Source organism: Scardinius erythrophthalmus (assembly GCF_964197995.2).
Source record: "Scardinius erythrophthalmus genome assembly, chromosome: 21".
NCBI lineage: Eukaryota > Metazoa > Chordata > Actinopteri > Cypriniformes > Leuciscidae > Scardinius > Scardinius erythrophthalmus.
In genome coordinates this window covers 36846066-36864852 of record NC_138241.1, presented here as the reverse complement: position 1 = coordinate 36864852, position 18787 = coordinate 36846066, and the positions used below count along the sequence as shown (strand labels likewise).

Genomic DNA, 18787 nt, shown 5'->3' with positions numbered 1-18787 from the left:
ATCAGAAAAATCTGATCATTTAATAAGGGAAAGCCTATATGTATCTAATAAACAGATCAAAGTGTTGATAAAACCACAGAAACACAATCAGCCTTCAGATTACTGTAGTTTCCTCATTAAACTGGGATATGAGAATGTGCTTTATTTATTTATGTATATGTTCCTGTATTCATTCTACAATAATTCATTTATAATGGTTGTCATTTTCCCTCCTGAAATCTATCATATTTAATCAGCAGTTCTTCTGGACGAGAAATCAGGAACTTCTTGTGTTTCTTCTGTGCAGCTTCAGAACTCATTCAGCACATGACAAAGCCTGAGTTTGAGCAGCAGGTGGCGCTCACCATCATCATCATCATCCTCTTCATCATCATCATTCTCATCTTCATCCTCATCATCTTCATCATCCTCATCTTCATCATCCTCATCTTCATCATCCTCATCTTCATCATCCTAATCATCTTCATCATCCTCAACTTCATCATCCTCATCTTCATCATCCTCCTCATCTTCATCATCCTCAACTTCATCATCCTCATCTTCATCATCCTCATCTTCATCATCCTCATCATCTTCATCATCCTCATCATCTTCATCATCCTCATCTTCATCATCCTCATCATCTTCATCATCCTCAACTTCATCATCCTCATCTTCATCATCCTCATCTTCATCATCCTCATCATCTTCATCATCCTCCTCATCTTCATCATCCTCATCTTCATCATCCTCATCATCTTCATCATCCTAATCATCTTCATCATCCTCAACTTCATCATCCTCATCTTCATCATCCTCATCATCCTCATCATCCTCATCATCTTCATCATCCTCATCATCTTCATCATCCTCATCTTCATCATCCTCTTCATCATCCTCAACTTCATCATCCTCATCTTCATCATCCTCATCTTCATCATCCTCATCTTCATCATCCTCCTCATCTTCATCATCCTCATCTTCATCATCCTCATCATCCTCATCATCTTCATCATCCTCAACTTCATCATCCTCATCTTCATCATCCTCATCTTCATCATCCTCATCTTCATCATCCTCATAATCTTCATCATCCTCATCATCTTCATCATCCTCATCATCCTCATCTTCATCATCCTCATTATCTTCATCATCCTCATCTTCATCTCCACAGCAGCCGTCACACAGGCGACCGGATCAGGCGACCGGATCAGTGTTGTGGGAAAATAATATTTCCATTAATTGAGAGTCAAGGAAACCCAGTGTATGACAGTAAAGCTGATAACTGGTGTTTGAGATGTTGTTCAGTCGGTTCGTTTCATCACTGAGTTGTTTTTATACACTTTATGATCACAAAACTGCAACACGAAGGCTTCAGCTCCAGTTCTACATACACAAATGTACATTTTTCCAGATTAATGGTTTTTAAAGAGGAATTTGTAATATATTATATTTGGAGACTTTTAGAGGGATGAATGAAGCGTCCCAAAGAAAAGTATTTGTATTCTTTATTAGAGGGTTTTATAATATAACCCCCCCCCCTCTCTCTCCCTCCCTCTCTCTCTCTCTCTCTCTCTCTCTCTCTCTCTCTCTCCCTCTCTTCTTTTGTTTAATGTATTGTTTGATGTGCTGTGTAGAATGCGATGTGAAAACTAAATGTAATTTCAGTCTTTGTTTGTAAAACTGTTAGTTATGACTGCCTTTCTATTGTTGTTCAACAAGTATATGAATAAACAACAACAACAACAACAAAAGCCTTCATCACCAGTATTATAATATGATCATCTATGAAACTGTTAAGAACTGATTTGCATGAAGATCTTTAAATCAGATAAATGTTGAATGTAAATATCGTATTGCAAGAATAAACCGCTTTGCATAATCATAATTCATGTGGTTTATAGTCTATGGAAAGAAGAAATAAATGCAGTAAAATCAGCAATCAACTAAACATGATCATTTTAATAAAACATCATTTTAACTCAAGCACTTTACTATAGGTGGAAATGAAAATGCATATGAAAATACATCATAGCAGAGTTTGTTTGTATAATAAACAAACATATAGCATAACATACATTATAGATGAGTTTTGGGCTTTGATTAACGCTGTTAATATGAATATAGATTGTATGTTTAAAGTCCCCCTGTGGTGAAAATCAATCTTTTAATAATGTTTATATGTCTATGTGGTGTTTTTAATCTGCTTTAAGACAAACCATGTGTAAATTCATAAGTGTACATGTATATAAATATGTGTGTGTGTGTTTATTGTGTTTTAAGTGCCATGTGATCTGTGAGTTTACCTGTATGTCCATAACACTGTATGTGCAGTGTGTGTGTGTGTGTGTGTGTGTGTGTGTGTGTGTGTGTGCGTGTGTGTGCAGTTCGCTCAGATCAGACGGTGGTTCTCGTCTTTCTCTGGTGATGTCACCGCGAACGGGCCCGTTGTAACGCGTCGGTGGAGTTGATGGCGTCATTGCGCGTCCTGACGGAGCCTCCCGAGCGCGCGCACGGATCGCAGTAAAGGCCGACGCGACGCGACGCGACCGAGGCTCCGGTGGCCGCGATCGAGCGACCCAAACCCGGACTCCGAGCGAGGAAACATGCAGGCCGTGCCGGAGGAGCTGCGGGCCGGCTCCCGGATCCCGGTGACCGTCGAACAGATCGTGAACGACACGCTCGTGGTGACGCTGGTCTACCGGGAGAAGAGCTACACCGGGATCTTACTGGACTGCAGCAGAAAGTGAGTCTCCTTTCTTTGTGTTTTCATGCGAAAAACACACACTTTACAATGTCGGGCCTAAAGAGCAGGCCAGGAGAACACAGGCCTTGAGCAGAGACAATGAGAAGAAGAGCAGCACCATCATCATCTTCATCACACACACACACTAGATGTGAAGAAATCGCTCTTTTGTGTCGGATTGTGTGTTTTTATTCAGTGTCTCTCAGATGATGAAGATGAAGATGATGATGATGATGGTGGCTCATTCAGCTTTAGCCATGTAGCAGCTCAAGCTGTTTCTTTGTATCATTTCATCACATGAAACATTGATTGATGTTTTCATCGCTGTCATCGTGAATTATGACACAGGATCTGTTTAATTGAGTCCTGATAATCATTATTCTTCATGAAGGGTCAGATGGCATTGTTATATCCAGTCAGTGTAAAGGTCAAATATTGTGTTTATTCATTTGATACTGGGGGAATTTGACTAAAGTAACACTAATGTGATTTTCACCATGAGGCCTTTGATTTTGGTTATTGGTGTCATTTTCAGATTTTATGGGTTTGATGTGGAATAATCATGTCACTAAACATTATATTCCTGTGTGGATGGATGGATTATTGTGCGTGTGATATTTGCTTGAATATTAAGAGCGCCTGTCACACAGATACCGTGAGGTATTAATAGACACATTGCATGAGAATCTTACATCGCTTTTCCTTTATAGAGGAGCAGCCCATCAGAAAAACAATAACTCACATTGATAATTCAGTGTTTATAATAGTCAAGTTATTGCAAAGGTTAAATAGACAGCTTATGATATAAACTATGTAGGCCTATTATTTTTTACAGGGTGTAACCTACTGTAAATATTAATACCTTTTATTGTACTATGTGTGCTTTTCCTCTCCGGTTAACTCTTAAAAATAAAGCGTTCTTTATTAGCATTGATGCACTAAATGTTGTTTAGACTATCAAAATGTTCTCCACACTATAGAAACACATGGTTATTTAAGAACTGACCACTGAAAGGTTCTTCTATGGCTGTGAAAGCCAGTATTTTTTGTTGAATGATCAGATGCTGCTTCACTGCTTTGTTCTGGTGTGTCATCGTGAATCACGTCCGCCGGGAAGGTTTTCCAGTGAATCATCATCACTCATTCACTCTGTCCTTGGACGTTTGGCACTATAATCAGAATATCATATCATGATCTAGTGCACTTGCTGAGCACACTACACAGAACACAGTGTCCCACAATGCACTGCGCTTTACCTTTGATTTCCAGTGTGACGAATGAACTGCAAGTAATTGCAACTGCCTTTATTTTCTATGTAGTTTTTAATTGAACTACACATTTTTGCAGAATACTTTGCAGTTAACATGAACTAATAATATTAATCTTAATGTTATTTTCAACATTTACTAATGCATTTTTAAGATCAAAAGTTGTATCATTAGTTAACGCACTGTGAACCTGAACAGTATAACATTAACAAAGGCTATTTAATGCTGTAAAAATACTTCTCATGCTTTAGTTAATGCATTAACTAATGTTAATCAGTAAGATCTCATTGTAACGTGTAACCAAACGAGCTACGTTCTAAAGTAAGCTAAGACGATTTAAACAAAGACGGTTGGAGTGCATTTTAGAAGTTTAGTTCATGTTTAATTCAATGTGTTACTTGACGTTTTTTATGTATTTATGTGTGAACTTTACTAGCAATTTCTGTGCGAAAATAGTTTCTCCTAGTGCTGTGCAACGATTAATCGTGATTAATACAAGTTTGTGTTTACATAATATATGTGTGTGTGTGTGCTGTGTACAAGTTTGTATAAATGAATACACACACATTCATGTACATATTTAAGAAAAATGTCTTATTTATATATAAAGTATTTATATTTCTATATAACATAAATACAGTATGCAAATATTTCTAAGATGTATACATGCATGTCTGTGTTTATATATACACAATTATACACAGTACACACACATATATAATGCAAACACAAACTTTAATTTTGGATGTGATTAATCGTTGCACAGCACTAGTTTCTACACTATATTTCTTAGTATACTACAGTTTGAAGCGTTTATCGTAGAATCATTCGCCTATGTCAAATAATAGTAAGCAGTGTGCAGTATGTACTGTAGTCAGCTAGTGTTTCGTCCTGAACTGTGTTTAAATAGCATCTAGTCGTTCATCATCCCAGCTATATATATATATATGTGTGTGTGTGTATTATGCAGTGAAATGTTCCGTACTCCGGATCCTGACACGAGTCGCTGTAGGTATAGTCGCTTTAGGGGTGGGCGTTTTATTTTTCACCAAACATCTCAAATGATAGGTGTTTATTGCCGGAGGGCTTCTGCCTCTGTTACCCACAGGATTTCCTTCTACGGTTTAATTAATAATCCCGGCACAATCAGATTTCAGGGCTGCGTGTGAAAACACCCAAATCTCTTGGCCCTCTCCCTGCGTCCCCGGTGGTTTATGGGATTGTTTTTGTGCAGCGAGGTGGAGGGGGGATCCAGCCCGACCCGTTGCTCTCTTTGTCTGTGGTTTCTGACAGCGCTTTGCTCTGGCTGCATCTTTCACAGACTCCTGCTATCCTCAAGACTCACTGAAAACACTGGGTCCATCTCACTACTGATGAAAACACTGGGTCCATCTCACTACTGATGAAAACACTGGGTCCATCTCACTACTGATGAAAACACTGGGTCCATCTCACTACTGATGAAAACACTGGGTCCATCTCACTACTGATGAAAACACTGGGTCCATCTCACTACTGATGAAAACACTGGGTCCATCTCACTACTGATGAAAACACTGGGTCCATCTCACTACTGATGAAAACACTGGGTCCATCTCACTACTGATGAAAACACTGGGTCCATCTCACTACTGATGAAAACACTGGGTCCATCTCACTACTGATGAAAACACTGGGTCCATCTCACTACTGATGAAAACACTGGGTCCATCTCACTACTGATGAAAACACTGGGTCCATCTCACTACTGATGAAAACACTGGGTCCATCTCACTACTGATGAAAACACTGGGTCCATCTCACTACTGATGAAAACACTGGGTCCATCTCACTACTGATGAAAACACTGGGTCCATCTCACTACTAATGAAAACACTGGGTCCATCTCACTACTGATGAAAACACTGGGTCCATCTCACTACTGATGAAAACACTGGGTCCATCTCACTACTTCTTATGAATTTATATGTAGTAGTTGTTTCGCTACATGCAAATATGCAACGTAAATCAAATCGCCATGTCTTGCTTAATCACAATACGAATAATAATGGTTGTCTTAAATTGTATTATTTTGTGTTATTGAAATGTGACTGTGTTTTTGCACGATGTGTCTGCTTCACTATCTAGTTTTTCCAGTCAAGAGTCAGCTTGCCATTAGAAATGCTTAATCATGTTTTCAGTTCATGAACAAAATTATGCAAAATTGTGATGAGTGTTAAAAATAAGGACATTTAAAGGTGATATAAGTATTTTTTTCTGCGCAATCATAGCAGGATTATTATTGTAAACTAAAACCAAAAAACTAAACTAAACATTATCTGAAATAAAATAATTTTTTTAGTTTGCAACGTAAAGCAGATCTCCATGTCTTGCTTAATTATCACAATACGAATAACAATGGTTGTCCTAAAAGTTTATTTTTTTTGCGTTATTGAAATTGAAACTGTTTTTGTGAACTTCACCCTACTACTTTTAAATTCCAAGCATCACAGTTTCTAAGAATAATGCAGCATTAGGAGTTTTGATGGATCATATCATATCTGTGTTGTTTTAAAGGTTATGAAAACATAGGTGTGGTTTCGTTGCACGAACTGCAACTAGTTTTTCCAGTCAAGAGTCAGCTTGCCATTAGAAATGCTTGATCATGTGTTTCAGTTCATGAGCATTCAAATGTTTTGCAGCATTGTGATAAGAGTGTTAAATATAAGGACATTTAATGATGATGTAAGTGGTCATCATTGCAGGATTATTATTGTAAACTAAAAGCAAAACCCACACTTTCTTACTTGAAATAAAATAAACATCTGAGATAAAATTATTTTATTTCAGCTCATTTTATAATTTTCATTTAGTCTGAGTTTAGTGCTTACTATTTTAGTGCTCATCTAATTCAAATCATCACAGAAATACTGGGATAAAAGGATACAAACACTGATGTCTACGGTAGCGATCAAAATAAAGAAAATCATCTTTTGAAAGTAACTTGGCACTTCAAATAAAGATGATCAATTACATCTTTACAAGTTAAGTTAAAGTAATTGTCAAGAGATTCATTCAAAAATGCTGATTCACCAGTAATGAAACAAGTGAAGTCTTTATAAGTGGGTCATTAAATCATTCACTCCACCTGATTTTTTTGTTTGTTTTAATTAATGCAAATTAATTATGTTTTTTAAATAGATTGCAGCAATTAACATTTTATTAGAATCTCTAGTAATTAACATGTTATTTTGTTTAGTTGTCCATTCACAATCGTCGGGGATCGTGATCTCTATTTTAGTTTTTCCGTGTTTAAAGGGCACCTATTATGCCCCTTTTCACAAGATGTAAAATAAGTCTCTGTCCCCAGAGTGTGTATGTGAAGTTTTAGCCCAAAATACCCAACATATCAATTTTTTACAGCATGTTTAAATTGTCACTTTTTGGGGCTCAGAAAAACCAGCTGTTTTAGTGTGTATCCCTTTAAATGCAAATGAGCTGCTGCTGCCGGCACAGGGGGCGGAGCCTCACGAGCTCGCGCTCAGTGTCAGGACAATCTCATCTCACGGAATGATGATATCAAAACAGAAACTCTCAGTAGCGGTGTTCATTTCGACCTGGAGTCGAACAATAATGCCCACAGAGCCAGAGAATATACGCTGTATGGAGATAGAAAAGGTATAGTTTAGTTTAATTACGGTTATAACGTATGTGTCATTGCTTATATCCACCTTTATTACTGCTATAGACCCCGTCCGAATGATGGCCAACAATATACTGATGAGTTCAATGAAGTTTATTGTACATTAAAGCATTCTTATCCATAAACTCACTCTCTCTCTCTCTCTCTCTCTCTCTCTCTCTCTCCCCTTCATTATCATCAAAGTACACAGCGAATTACACAAAACACTTGTTACAACTAACAGTAAACTAATATATCCACGCCTTTTCAGGTGCTTATATATTTTATATCCGTAAAACGACTCGAAGAGCTGTCATAATGTGTGCACTCTCTCTTACATCACTGCAATGATCACTGATCAGGAACATTAGTCCTATTGCTCCAGAGACTGTAAGCTGGATCACGAACGGTTGGTACAGATCCATCCTTGAGTAACAACAAGAGAGTAAATGAAGACTGCTTACATCCAACAACAAAACGCCTCAATCGCTTTTAAAAGACATTCTTGTCTACAGCTGCTCTGGCATCAAAACAATGGCGGACTGTGTCCAGCTCACTCAGGGCGGGGCTATGCTAATACAGCAGTGTCAGTCAACAGTCGTGGGTGGGGCTTGTGCAAAATTAGGCTACGTCTCACTGCCCCGAATCTGAGAACGGCTTGTTCTGAGACAGTGCTGATGATTTATGGGGATTTTTAAAAAAAGCACTGGTTGGATTTTTATCATTATAGGGAGGTTGTGTACACACACTGCCAACACATTTATGTTCAAACATAATATGTTGCATAATGGGTGCCCTTTAAGTGCTATAATCGGGTCCCCGGTGCATCTACCAACCCAGAAAACGTGAAAAGTGACAACCCAGTAACCTTGTTTTGGTAAGCCTTTTTTTCTGCAAGCATGTAAAAAAATAAATTCTGACATAGGAAGGGGATCTTATTATAATATTACCGCCCCTTAATCTGCACGTTTCCACCTGTGGTGCCGCCATTTGGTTTTGCAAGCGACAACAGTGTAACCAGTTCGAATGCAATGGCAAAAGATCCAGCAAAGCATGCAAACTGTTCTGTCATTGAGCACTGAACACAATTTGACCAAAAAATGTCACAGCTGTCTTATAAAGACCTCAGGGAACTGTCAACTTGTGTAAAAGTTAAACATGACGGTATGTCTGTTTAAATGCCTCCACTAACCATTCAGAAACATCTAAAAGTGAAACTCTTCCTGAGTCTCTCCGTAAGGCTGCACTCGCTACTGGTTATTCTGGGATTCTGGATGAGTGAGATTGGCTGGTTTTGTTATTGCCGGAGTATCTGAAGCTTGTGTAAAGGCTCCGCCCTCTTCAGAATGTAGGCGGAGCAACTGCTCATTTGCATTTAAAGGGACGCACACAAAATCGCCACGTTTTTGCTCACACCCAAAAAGGGGCAAATTTGAGAAGCTATAATAAATGATCTGGGCGGTATTTTGAGCCGAAATTTCACAGACACATTCTGGGGACACCATAGATGCAAAATACAATGCAGTACTTATGGATAAATAACCTCCATTGCTCTGATTCTGTTCCTGTGAAAGTGCTTGGCTCTTATGTTTCCCTCTTCATTCTCTTCCGTAGGACTGGGCTGTTTTGCCTTCCAGACGTTGTTGGAAAATCAGAAGAGAGCCTCATATTGAGACCGGACTGTGAAGTCTCGAGTGAAGAGGCTTCTTCTAAACCCATTAGTCCGCCTTCACCGCGACCAAAAGATGAGAACACGGAGCCAGCGTTGGCTCCTCCTGCTCCTGTACCTGTCCCGGTACAACCGGGCCAGCCCACGTACCCACCGTACTTTGAGGGCGCTCCTTTCCCGCAACCCGTTTGGGTCCGGCACACGTACAACCAGTGGGTTCCTCAACCACCACCTCGTCCAATCAAGAGGAAGAAAAGAAGAAGTCGAGAGCCTGGAAGGATGACCATGAGCACGATCCGACTGAGACCTCGGCAGGTGTTGTGCGAGAAATGCAAAAACACACTAAACAGCGACGAGGACAGCAAAGACGGACCAACGGCGCCCAAGACGGCTAGAAAAGAAAACGCCCCCCAAGAAGACGAGGACACTAAAGCAACTCCGGCCAAGAGAAAGGACGACGGGGACAACAACAAAGAGTCGAAGAGGAGAGAGGACTCAATGGTCTTTGACAGCAAACGCTTCCGGAAGGACAAGAAAGACGACGAGAAGTTTCCGGTAGGGGACATCATTCCCCACAGTCCTGTGATTAAGATCTCCTATAGCACTCCTCAAGGAAAAGGCGAAGTAATGAAGATCCCCTCGAGAGTTCACGGTTCTGTTAAACCCTTCTGTCCGAAGCAGTTATTGCAGAACGGGCACGGACAAAGAGACGCCTCCAAGGAATCCCAGAAAGTTGTGCAACCGCAAATGGACGCCATCCGAACGGGTCTTACCATTTCCATTCCCAAACTCAAGCTCCCAAAGTTGGCAAGTCCGGAGTCCCCGTCGCCCAAGATCCGCTTGAGATCCCGGTCCGACGGAGGAGAGCAAGTGTCCGTGTACGAGGCAGAACTTGTCGGCGGTTCCCGGAGAAGAAGTCCAAGAGTTCCCAACTCTCAATCCGAGGATGGTCCCGAGAAAAACTCACTTGAACTTTGGTCCGGCGAGGAGGTCGATCGACACAGCGACCTGACTTTACTCATTAACTTCCGGAAGAGGAAAGCGGATTCTTCGAGCCTCTCCGTGTGCAGTAGCGACAGTCTAGACGAGTCCAAGTCGTTCAGCTCGGATGGGACGTCGCCAGAACTCTGCGATCTCGCTCCGGGCGACGACATCTCCGTATCGTCGTCTTCCCAAGGGGAAAGCAAGACTGTTCCGCCTCTAACCGTGCGACTGCACACTCGCAGCATGACTAAGTGCGTGACCGAAGAAGGTCACGCTGTGACAGTAGGTGATGTTGTTTGGGGAAAGATTCACGGATTCCCGTGGTGGCCTGCTCGGATACTCAGTATTAGCGGTTCTCGTAGAGAAGAAGGGGAGGTTGATGCTCCTTGGCCTGAAGCTAAAGTGTCCTGGTTCGGTTCTCCCACCACCTCCCAACTCTCGGTTGCCAAACTGTCGCCGTTCCGCGAATTCTTCAGGTTACGCTTCAACCGCAAAAAGAAAGGGATGTACCGTCGCGCCATCATGGAGGCCGCCAAGGCGGTGGGACACATGAGCGCCGAAATCACATCTCTACTGTCTCACTGCGAAACTTAGGTGAGTCTTTCTTAGCTCCACATTGCACTCTGAAAGGGATCGTTCGCCCATAAAAGAAAATTCTGTCAGTAATTATTCCCCCTCATGTCTTTCCATCCCCGTAAGCCTTTCGTTCATCTTCGGAACACAGATGAAGATATTTTTAATGAAAGTTGAGAGATTTCTGTCCCTCTATTCACCCAAAACTCTACATTCATAAAGAGATCCTTCGATAAATCCAGTTGTGTTGATGAACGACATGAGGGTTAGAAATTGATGAAAGAATTTTCATTTTTCAGTGAACGATCCCTTTAAAGGAGTAGTTCACTTCAGAATTAAAATTTCCTGATAATTTACTCTTCCCCACGTCATCCAAGATGTTCATGTCTTTCTTTCTTCAGATGAAAACATTCCAGGATTTTTCTCCATATAGTGACTTCAATGGGGTCCAGATGTGAGTTTCAGAGCAGCTTCAAAGTCTCGACACGATCCAACCGAGGAATAAGAGTCTTATCTAGACAAACCATCGGACATTTTATTAAAACAATAAACATTTATATACTTTTTAACCACAAATGCTCGTCTTGCTCTAGCTGTGATGCGACACACATTATGTAATCAGGTTGAAAGGTCAAGCGTGACGTAGGCGGAAGAACAGACCCAGTGTTTACAAAGCGAACATGAAAAGACTAAGTCAAACAGGATTTACAAAAAAATATAAAAAAATAAGTTAAAACTACAATGTCGGAAGATTTTGAAGTTGGAGGAGAAAATGAGATGTAGTTTTTCGTACATTTCCCACCTTTCCAACCTGATTACGTAATGTGTGTCGCATCACAGCTAGAGCAAGACGAGCATTTGTGGTTAAAAAGTATATAAATGTTTGTTTTAATAAAATGTCCGCTGGTTTGTCTAGATAAGACTCTTATTCCTCGGCTGGATCGTGTCGAGACTTTGAAGCTGCACTGAAACTCACATCTGGACCTTCGACCCGTTGGACCCCATTGAAGACACTATATGGAGAAACATCCTGGAATGTTTTTCTGAAAAACCTTTATTTCTTTTCCACTGAAGAAAGAAAGACAAGTCGATTGCCGAGTTCACGCGCGTGATCATAGGTAACTAAACCTATGCGCGTGAACTCGGCAATCGACTACTTTGGACTTCAACCGAAAACAGGATGTAAACACAGGTATTTGCGCTGGCTTAAATAACATCATTTTTATTCATATCTTTCACATCTACTGCAGTCAGATTCACTCGTGTTCACTCTGAAGGAATCACTCACATTTTCTGTGCACTTGTAATGACACATCAAGGATGTTAAGAGGCTAAAAGCAGGTTTAGTACTTGCCCCATTGAAGTCAACAGGGTGCAAATTTTAAAAATAGAATAACTCGGTGTAGGCAACACCAATTTTTGTCGTTGTTCTCTGTACTGACACCACTCCAAATGTACAAAAAAATTAGCTCAATGTTAAAATTGACCGGAGTTCTCCTTTAAAATATTAAGTTTAGTTAACTTTAGTTGGCTATTTAAGTTATCTCAACAAATTTTAAGTTTTTACAGTGTAGTTTGCTGTTTTGTGTTTCGCTTGTCTCGTTTCTTTTCCAGCCGTGAAGGTTAGCAGGCTGTTTTGCCACTTTGTGGACCAAATAATGAGTACAGAAAATTTCTGATTGATGAATTTAGACTTCTACCTTTGACTCTGTAAGTCAAACCGTTTCAAAACCTTGCCAATCTCAGTCAGAGCACTGAATCAGATCTCCCCCGAGGCTTTATTAGTTCCTTTAGGGATCCTTTTTTACTGTGCATATCTTAATTAATTTTTTTTTTTGTCTGCATTTGTTTACCATGTGTTCGCCTCATCAGGTACGCAGTGTTACCCTTGTATGTGTAAAAAAAAATGAACCCACAATTTTTTGTCTTTCTAAGTCTGAGTGACGACTACTTTTTCTGTGGAACACAAAGGTAAATGTTTTGCTGCACGTTTACATGCACACCGGTGCGCTGATAACTCACACATATCAGCTTAGTGAAATAACCCGTTATCCAGGTTTACATGCAAACCGATAACCCGACAGCGCAAGTAAACCGTGTTTACAAGACTTTATTAATGAATCAGGCTATTTCCCGGTAGTGACGTCAAAATGTAATCATTTGTATCTGACTCCGAGTATTTCATTTGTATTGTGATATTAAATAAAGCATTAAAAACCAAAGAAGATTAACGCAACATGTCAGCGGCTCATATTCTCCTCTCTTGCAGTTGCAGATGCAGGATTTACTATACAACTTCTTCTTATAAGAGAGCATTTTCATACATTTTTTGGATCAAATACATTTGCAAAACGCTGTCTGGATGTGCTTAAATCCACAGTAAGAATGCGTTCCTGTCACAGATCACACATGCGCACTTCAGTAAGCCGACAGAAAGCACTATCGTATGGTTTGACTTGATTCTTGAGATATTTTTATTGTACTTTGATCGGCGCTGTAAAACCTTTCCCGGTCTGCTTTAGTTATAAAGAGCAGCGTGAACATACGGCTAAACTTCTCCTTTTGTGTTCCACAGAAGAAAGTCTGTCATACGGTTTGGAATGACATGAAGGTGGGTACATGATATCTTTTTTTTCTTTTAGGTGCAGATTTCATTTGAATTTAATGAAGCAATGATCTCCGAACACTATTAGGCTTGAACATACTTAATTTGTGATTTATTGATCATAGAATCGTCTTTAACTTCCCGGTTTGGTCCCATGGCCTCAGTTTCTCTGGAGATTGCGAGGTCACTTCATGTTTATTGAGATCAGATGCTGCCTTGGTTCAATATTAGCTCAAGTTCACAAGCCGCTCCCACTGCCAGTGTTTGGAATCCTGAATTTCCCTTCAGCCATATTTAGACACATCTAGACTGTGCTTTGCATGACTACATGCCTGTGGGTGCAAACTTCAGTGAAGCATTTTATTTTTAATTTGTCTCTTATTTGATGAAGTTTGCATTATTGTATCATTATTTTTCCTGTTTATTACTGTGAATCTGCTTTGAAACAATCTGTATTATATAAAACGCTATAGAAATAAAAAAAATGCATGATTTTTTTTGCATGCATTTTTTATGCATCATGTATATATTTTTATGCAATATATATGCATGTTTATGCATTTTTGTGCATGCATTTTTATGCATTTATATATTTTTATGCAACACATGTATGCGTTTATGCATGCATTTTATGCATCATTTATGGATTTTATTAATGCGTTGTATGCATCATGATTTTTAGTGCATGTATTTTTATTAATGCATTTTATGCATCATTTATGGATTTTTATGAATGCATTTTATGCATCATTTATGGATTTTTATTAATGCATTATGCATGCATTTATGGATTTTTATTAATGCATTATGCATGCATTTATGCTTTATGCATGCATTTATATGCATGCTTTTTTTTCTGCATCATCATTCACAGTAAATACTTTGTAAGCTCTTTACGTAGAACAACGTGTCAGTGGTTTGATGTGAGCTTGTTATCGGGATCCTCTAAGCAGCAGTGCACCCTAATATTGTGTTTTAATTTATCGCATACTTTTTTTGTCAACACTGAACAGACGAGTTAAAGGTATCTTTCTGAAGCCCTCAGGGTTTAGTTCAGTCTGCTCATGTGTGTTTTCTCTCTGTAGAGGACGAGGACGGCAGTGGACTGGCTGTTATTCAGGGGTCTGCAGGCGCTCCCAGTATGTGGGATCCTCCCAGCACGGAGAGCGCCTCCATTAGCCACGGATACCATGAGGGAAGGTGCTTTTTTCCTCCCACACACGCGACTGTTGGAAGAAAATGTCTGCCTTGTGAAGAGCGGACTGAGTTTGAGGGGCCACGAGGAGAACGTGGGAACATCTCGGAGCGGACAATTCCCCCATCTCCTCTTCGTTAGTCTCTCCATCTTTCCTTTGTTTGTTTTTTAGGACGTACATTATATTAGAACAAGTAGCTTGACACTAAATCCGAATGTATTTATTCACACAAAAAAAACACTCGACCGGTGACTGGCCTCGAAATAATCCTGTAAGATCACACTGCTGCTGTTTCTTATGACTGTCCTCATAGGACGCCCGAACGCAACGGACCGACAATTATCCGTGTTATGATACTAAACGACAAGTCTTACTGTGTCTGTTTCTTCAGATTATGAAAATGTGAAATTCCCTTTTGCATCATGTAGGTCTTACACCATGCAGTATGTCAGTTTGTCCGTCGCTTCACAGTCTCTCTCTAGTTTTCTGTCCCCTTGAAGGAATATATCTCCTGTCCTCCATTTTCTTATTTCGCTCTGATTATGTGATGTTTTCTTTTGCTTTAATTATTTAATGTCACGTTAAGAGAAGCACTTTATCCATACCTTGGTGGCCTGCTGTGAACTGGTCGTTCGCAGACTCTCGGAGGAGCCAACCCATCGCTTTTGAAGTGATTTTAATTTTCATGAATTAAAGGACGCTTTCAGGAAGTTGTGTACACTGTATTATCGCGTTTAGCCTGGTTTACGTTAGACACCGTTGCTTTCCTCCTCATGAATTGTTCCACTGGAGATATGGACAGAACTGTACGCTCCTATGCACCGTCTCTTTCATTAAAGCATAAAAAGCCGTGTGTTTGCTCGTGTGTTTGCTGGATGAGTGTGGATGTCCGTGTGTCTGCTGAGATGCGGGACACGAGCGACTGAAGCTCGGGATCTCGCAGGTTTTGGTGCGTTCTTCCTCACGATTCTGGACTCTCTACAGGCGTCGAGTGCTTTATATCTGCTCCTGGTTTATATTGTGCTGTAAATAGAATAAAATATTAAAGCAAAGTCCTTTCTGCAATGTTCTTTTGCACATGGACACGGAAAAATGGTTTAGTTTCAAAACACTCTTGGGTACGAGTCGAGTGCAAAAGATGATGTTCTTCCTCAGTGTTTCCGTCTCGTTTTCCAGCACTAATCTATAAATATTCTTAAATCAAGACACACTTACTGGAGAAGAAGCAAATTAACTCAAGATATAAGTCGTGTTTTATGAAAATGAAGTGAGTTTAGTCTTAAAACAAGAACAAATATCCGCCAATGGACTCAGAAAAATAATCCTGTTTTCCCTGTAAATTACATTTATTTTTCTGACTCCATTGGCAGATATTTGTTCTTGTTTTAAGACTAAACTCGCTTCATTTTCATAAAACAAGACTTAATATCTTCAGTTATTTTTCTTCTCCAGTAAATGTCTTGATTTAAGAATATTTTGATATTTGAGCTGGAATACGAGACTTTGATTTCAGTGAACTGACTACTTGTACTTGCATTTCTGAAGAAAATGGTACTTTTTCCTTCTTAGTTTTATTTCTAGATCGTTCACACAAAGGAGGATAAAGATATAGTTTGAAAAATCATTCTGAATGTAAAAGAATAGAAAAGGAACCACAACTATAACGACATCACTGGAATCACTTCAGCCAATCAGAATCCATCCTGCTTTAAGAGCATTTGGTGTAATTACTCTTAATTATGCGTTGTCCCTGTAAAAATAATCAATAAAGTAAAGAGCATTTAAAGTGACAGACGACAAACTGCAGCGCTTCTAATAAACAGAAGGATATGCATATACATATATACATCATAAACGGTGTAAATATAGTTATTGTTATCTTTATATTTATCCTTCTTGGTGTCAATGGACCTTTAAAGTACACGTTGTATTTTTGCAGATTATTTTCTTCCATTTTATCCTCATCAAATACGGTAAACGGAAGATCAAACGGCCTTTTTTTAATCTTTAACCAAAATAGGGTGTTTGTGACACAACATTTAATGCGATGAGTTCACTTTGAGAGACGGAGATGATGACGGAGCGAGTGAACAGGAATCTCCTCTGTTGTCGGTGCTTTAATACTCAAGTTCACACAAGTGTATTATTGCAACCCTTTAGGTTTCATTTAACATTAGTTGCCTAACATGAACTAATAAACAAAACTTCTACAGCCTCTATTAATCTCAGTTAATGTTATTTCAACATTTACTACAACATTTTTTAAGATCAAGAACTTCTGAACTGACACAAATGTTTAGTCGTCTGCTCTGCTCTTTACTGTCAGACTCAGTTTTCATCGCTGTTGCCTAAACAAAGTGTGTGAATGTGTGTTTACAGCCGCAGCGGCTCAGGATCTGTGTGTGTGTGTGTGTGTGTGTGTGTGTGTGTGTGTGTTGGCTCGAACGAGACGTTTATATGATGTTCTGACTGTAGAGACGGAAACTCTATAGACACACACCTTCAGTCTACACTGAGAACTAGAGTCTCGTGTTTGACTGGCCGCTTCACCCTTCATGTCACTGGCGGGCTCCCTCTCTGAGACGAGTTCACACTGATCTACTAGTGAAGCTGGTGTGACTGTGTGACTGTGTGACTGTGTGACTGTGTGACTGTGTGATTGTGACTGTGTGACTGTGACTGTGTGATTGTGACTGTGACTGTGACTGTGACTGTGTGATTGTGTGACTGTGTGACTGTGTGACTGTGTGACTGTGTGACTGTGACTGTGACTGTGTGATTGTGACTGTGTGACTGTGTGACTGTGTGACTGTGACTGTGTGATTGTGTGACTGTGTGACTGTGACTGTGTGACTGTGACTGTGTGATTGTGTGACTGTGTGACTGTGACTGACTGTGTGATTGTGTGACTGTGTGACTGTGTGACTGTGACTCTGTGACTGTGACTGTGTGACTGACTGTGTGATTGTGACTGTGACTGTGACTGTGACTGTGACTGTGTGATTGTGACTGTGTGACTGACTGTGTGATTGTGACTGTGACTGTGTGACTGTGACTGTGTGACTGACTGTGTGATTGTGACTGTGACTGTGACTGTGTGACTGACTGTGTGATTGTGACTGTGTGACTGTGACTGTGACTGTGACTGTGTGATTGTGTGACTGTGACTGTGTGACTGACTGTGTGATTGTGACTGTGACTGTGTGACTGACTGTGTGATTGTGACTGTGTGACTGTGACTGTGTGACTGTGACTGTGTGACTGTGACTGTGTGACTGACTGTGTGACTGTGACTGTGTGACTGTGACTGTGTGACTGACTGTGTGATTGTGACTGTGTGACTGTGACTGTGACTGTGTGATTGTGTGACTGTGTGACTGTGTGACTGTGACTGTGTGACTGTGTGACTGTGACTGTGTGACTGTGACTGTGTGACTGTGACTGTGTGATTGTGACTGTGTGACTGTGTGATTGTGTGACTGTGACTGTGTGATTGTGACTGTGTGACTGTGACTGTGTGACTGTGACTGTGTGACTGTGTGACTGTGTGACTGTGTGACTGTGTGATTGTGTGATTGTGTGACTGTGTGACTGTGTGACTGTGAGATTGTGTGACTGTGTGATTGTGTGACTGTGACTGTGTGACTGTGTGACACTGTGACTGTGTGACTGTGTGACTGTGTGACTGTGACTGTGTGACTGTGACTGTGTGATTGTGACTGTGTGACTGTGTGATTGTGTGACTGTGTGACTGTGTGACTAGAAAACATCAGATCCACAATTGTAAACGTTCAATCTTCAATCGCGCCTTATAATTCAGCCTCGATTATCACCCCGCAAGAACAATTACAGTGCTTTACAACTATAGAACAAAAAGAGTTAAATAAATTTATCATTTCCTCTAAAACAACAACATGTTTATTAGATCCCATACCAACTAAACTATTGAAAGAAGTGTTACCTATAGTGGAAGAGCCTCTCCTCAATATTATTAACTCGTCTTTATCTTTAGGTCATGTTCCAAGAACATTTAAACTGGCAGTTATAAAACCACTAATTAAGAAACCACAATTAGACCCAAATAACCTAGCAAATTATAGACCCAT

The 18787-nt window shown here is 40.1% G+C and overlaps 1 protein-coding gene across 2 annotated transcripts; it reads left to right on the top strand.

Annotated features, from left to right (window-relative positions):
* The first annotated feature begins 2259 nt into the window (after positions 1-2259).
* On the top strand, positions 2260-16896 carry pwwp2b (PWWP domain containing 2B). 2 transcript variants are annotated; one of them, XM_081351308.1, is made up of 4 exons: positions 2260-2725; positions 9269-10901; positions 13456-13491; positions 14571-15768. In XM_081351308.1, the coding sequence occupies exons 1-2, from the start codon at positions 2586-2588 to the stop codon at positions 10899-10901; spliced, it is 1773 nt and encodes a 590-aa protein (XP_081207434.1). In that variant the 5' UTR covers positions 2260-2585; the 3' UTR covers positions 13456-13491; positions 14571-15768. The 2 variants fall into 2 exon arrangements, with proteins under 2 accessions (XP_081207434.1, XP_081207435.1); XM_081351309.1 differs by lacking the exon at positions 13456-13491 and having other exon boundaries at positions 2288-2725; positions 14571-16896.
* The last annotated feature ends 1891 nt before the right edge of the window (positions 16897-18787 follow it).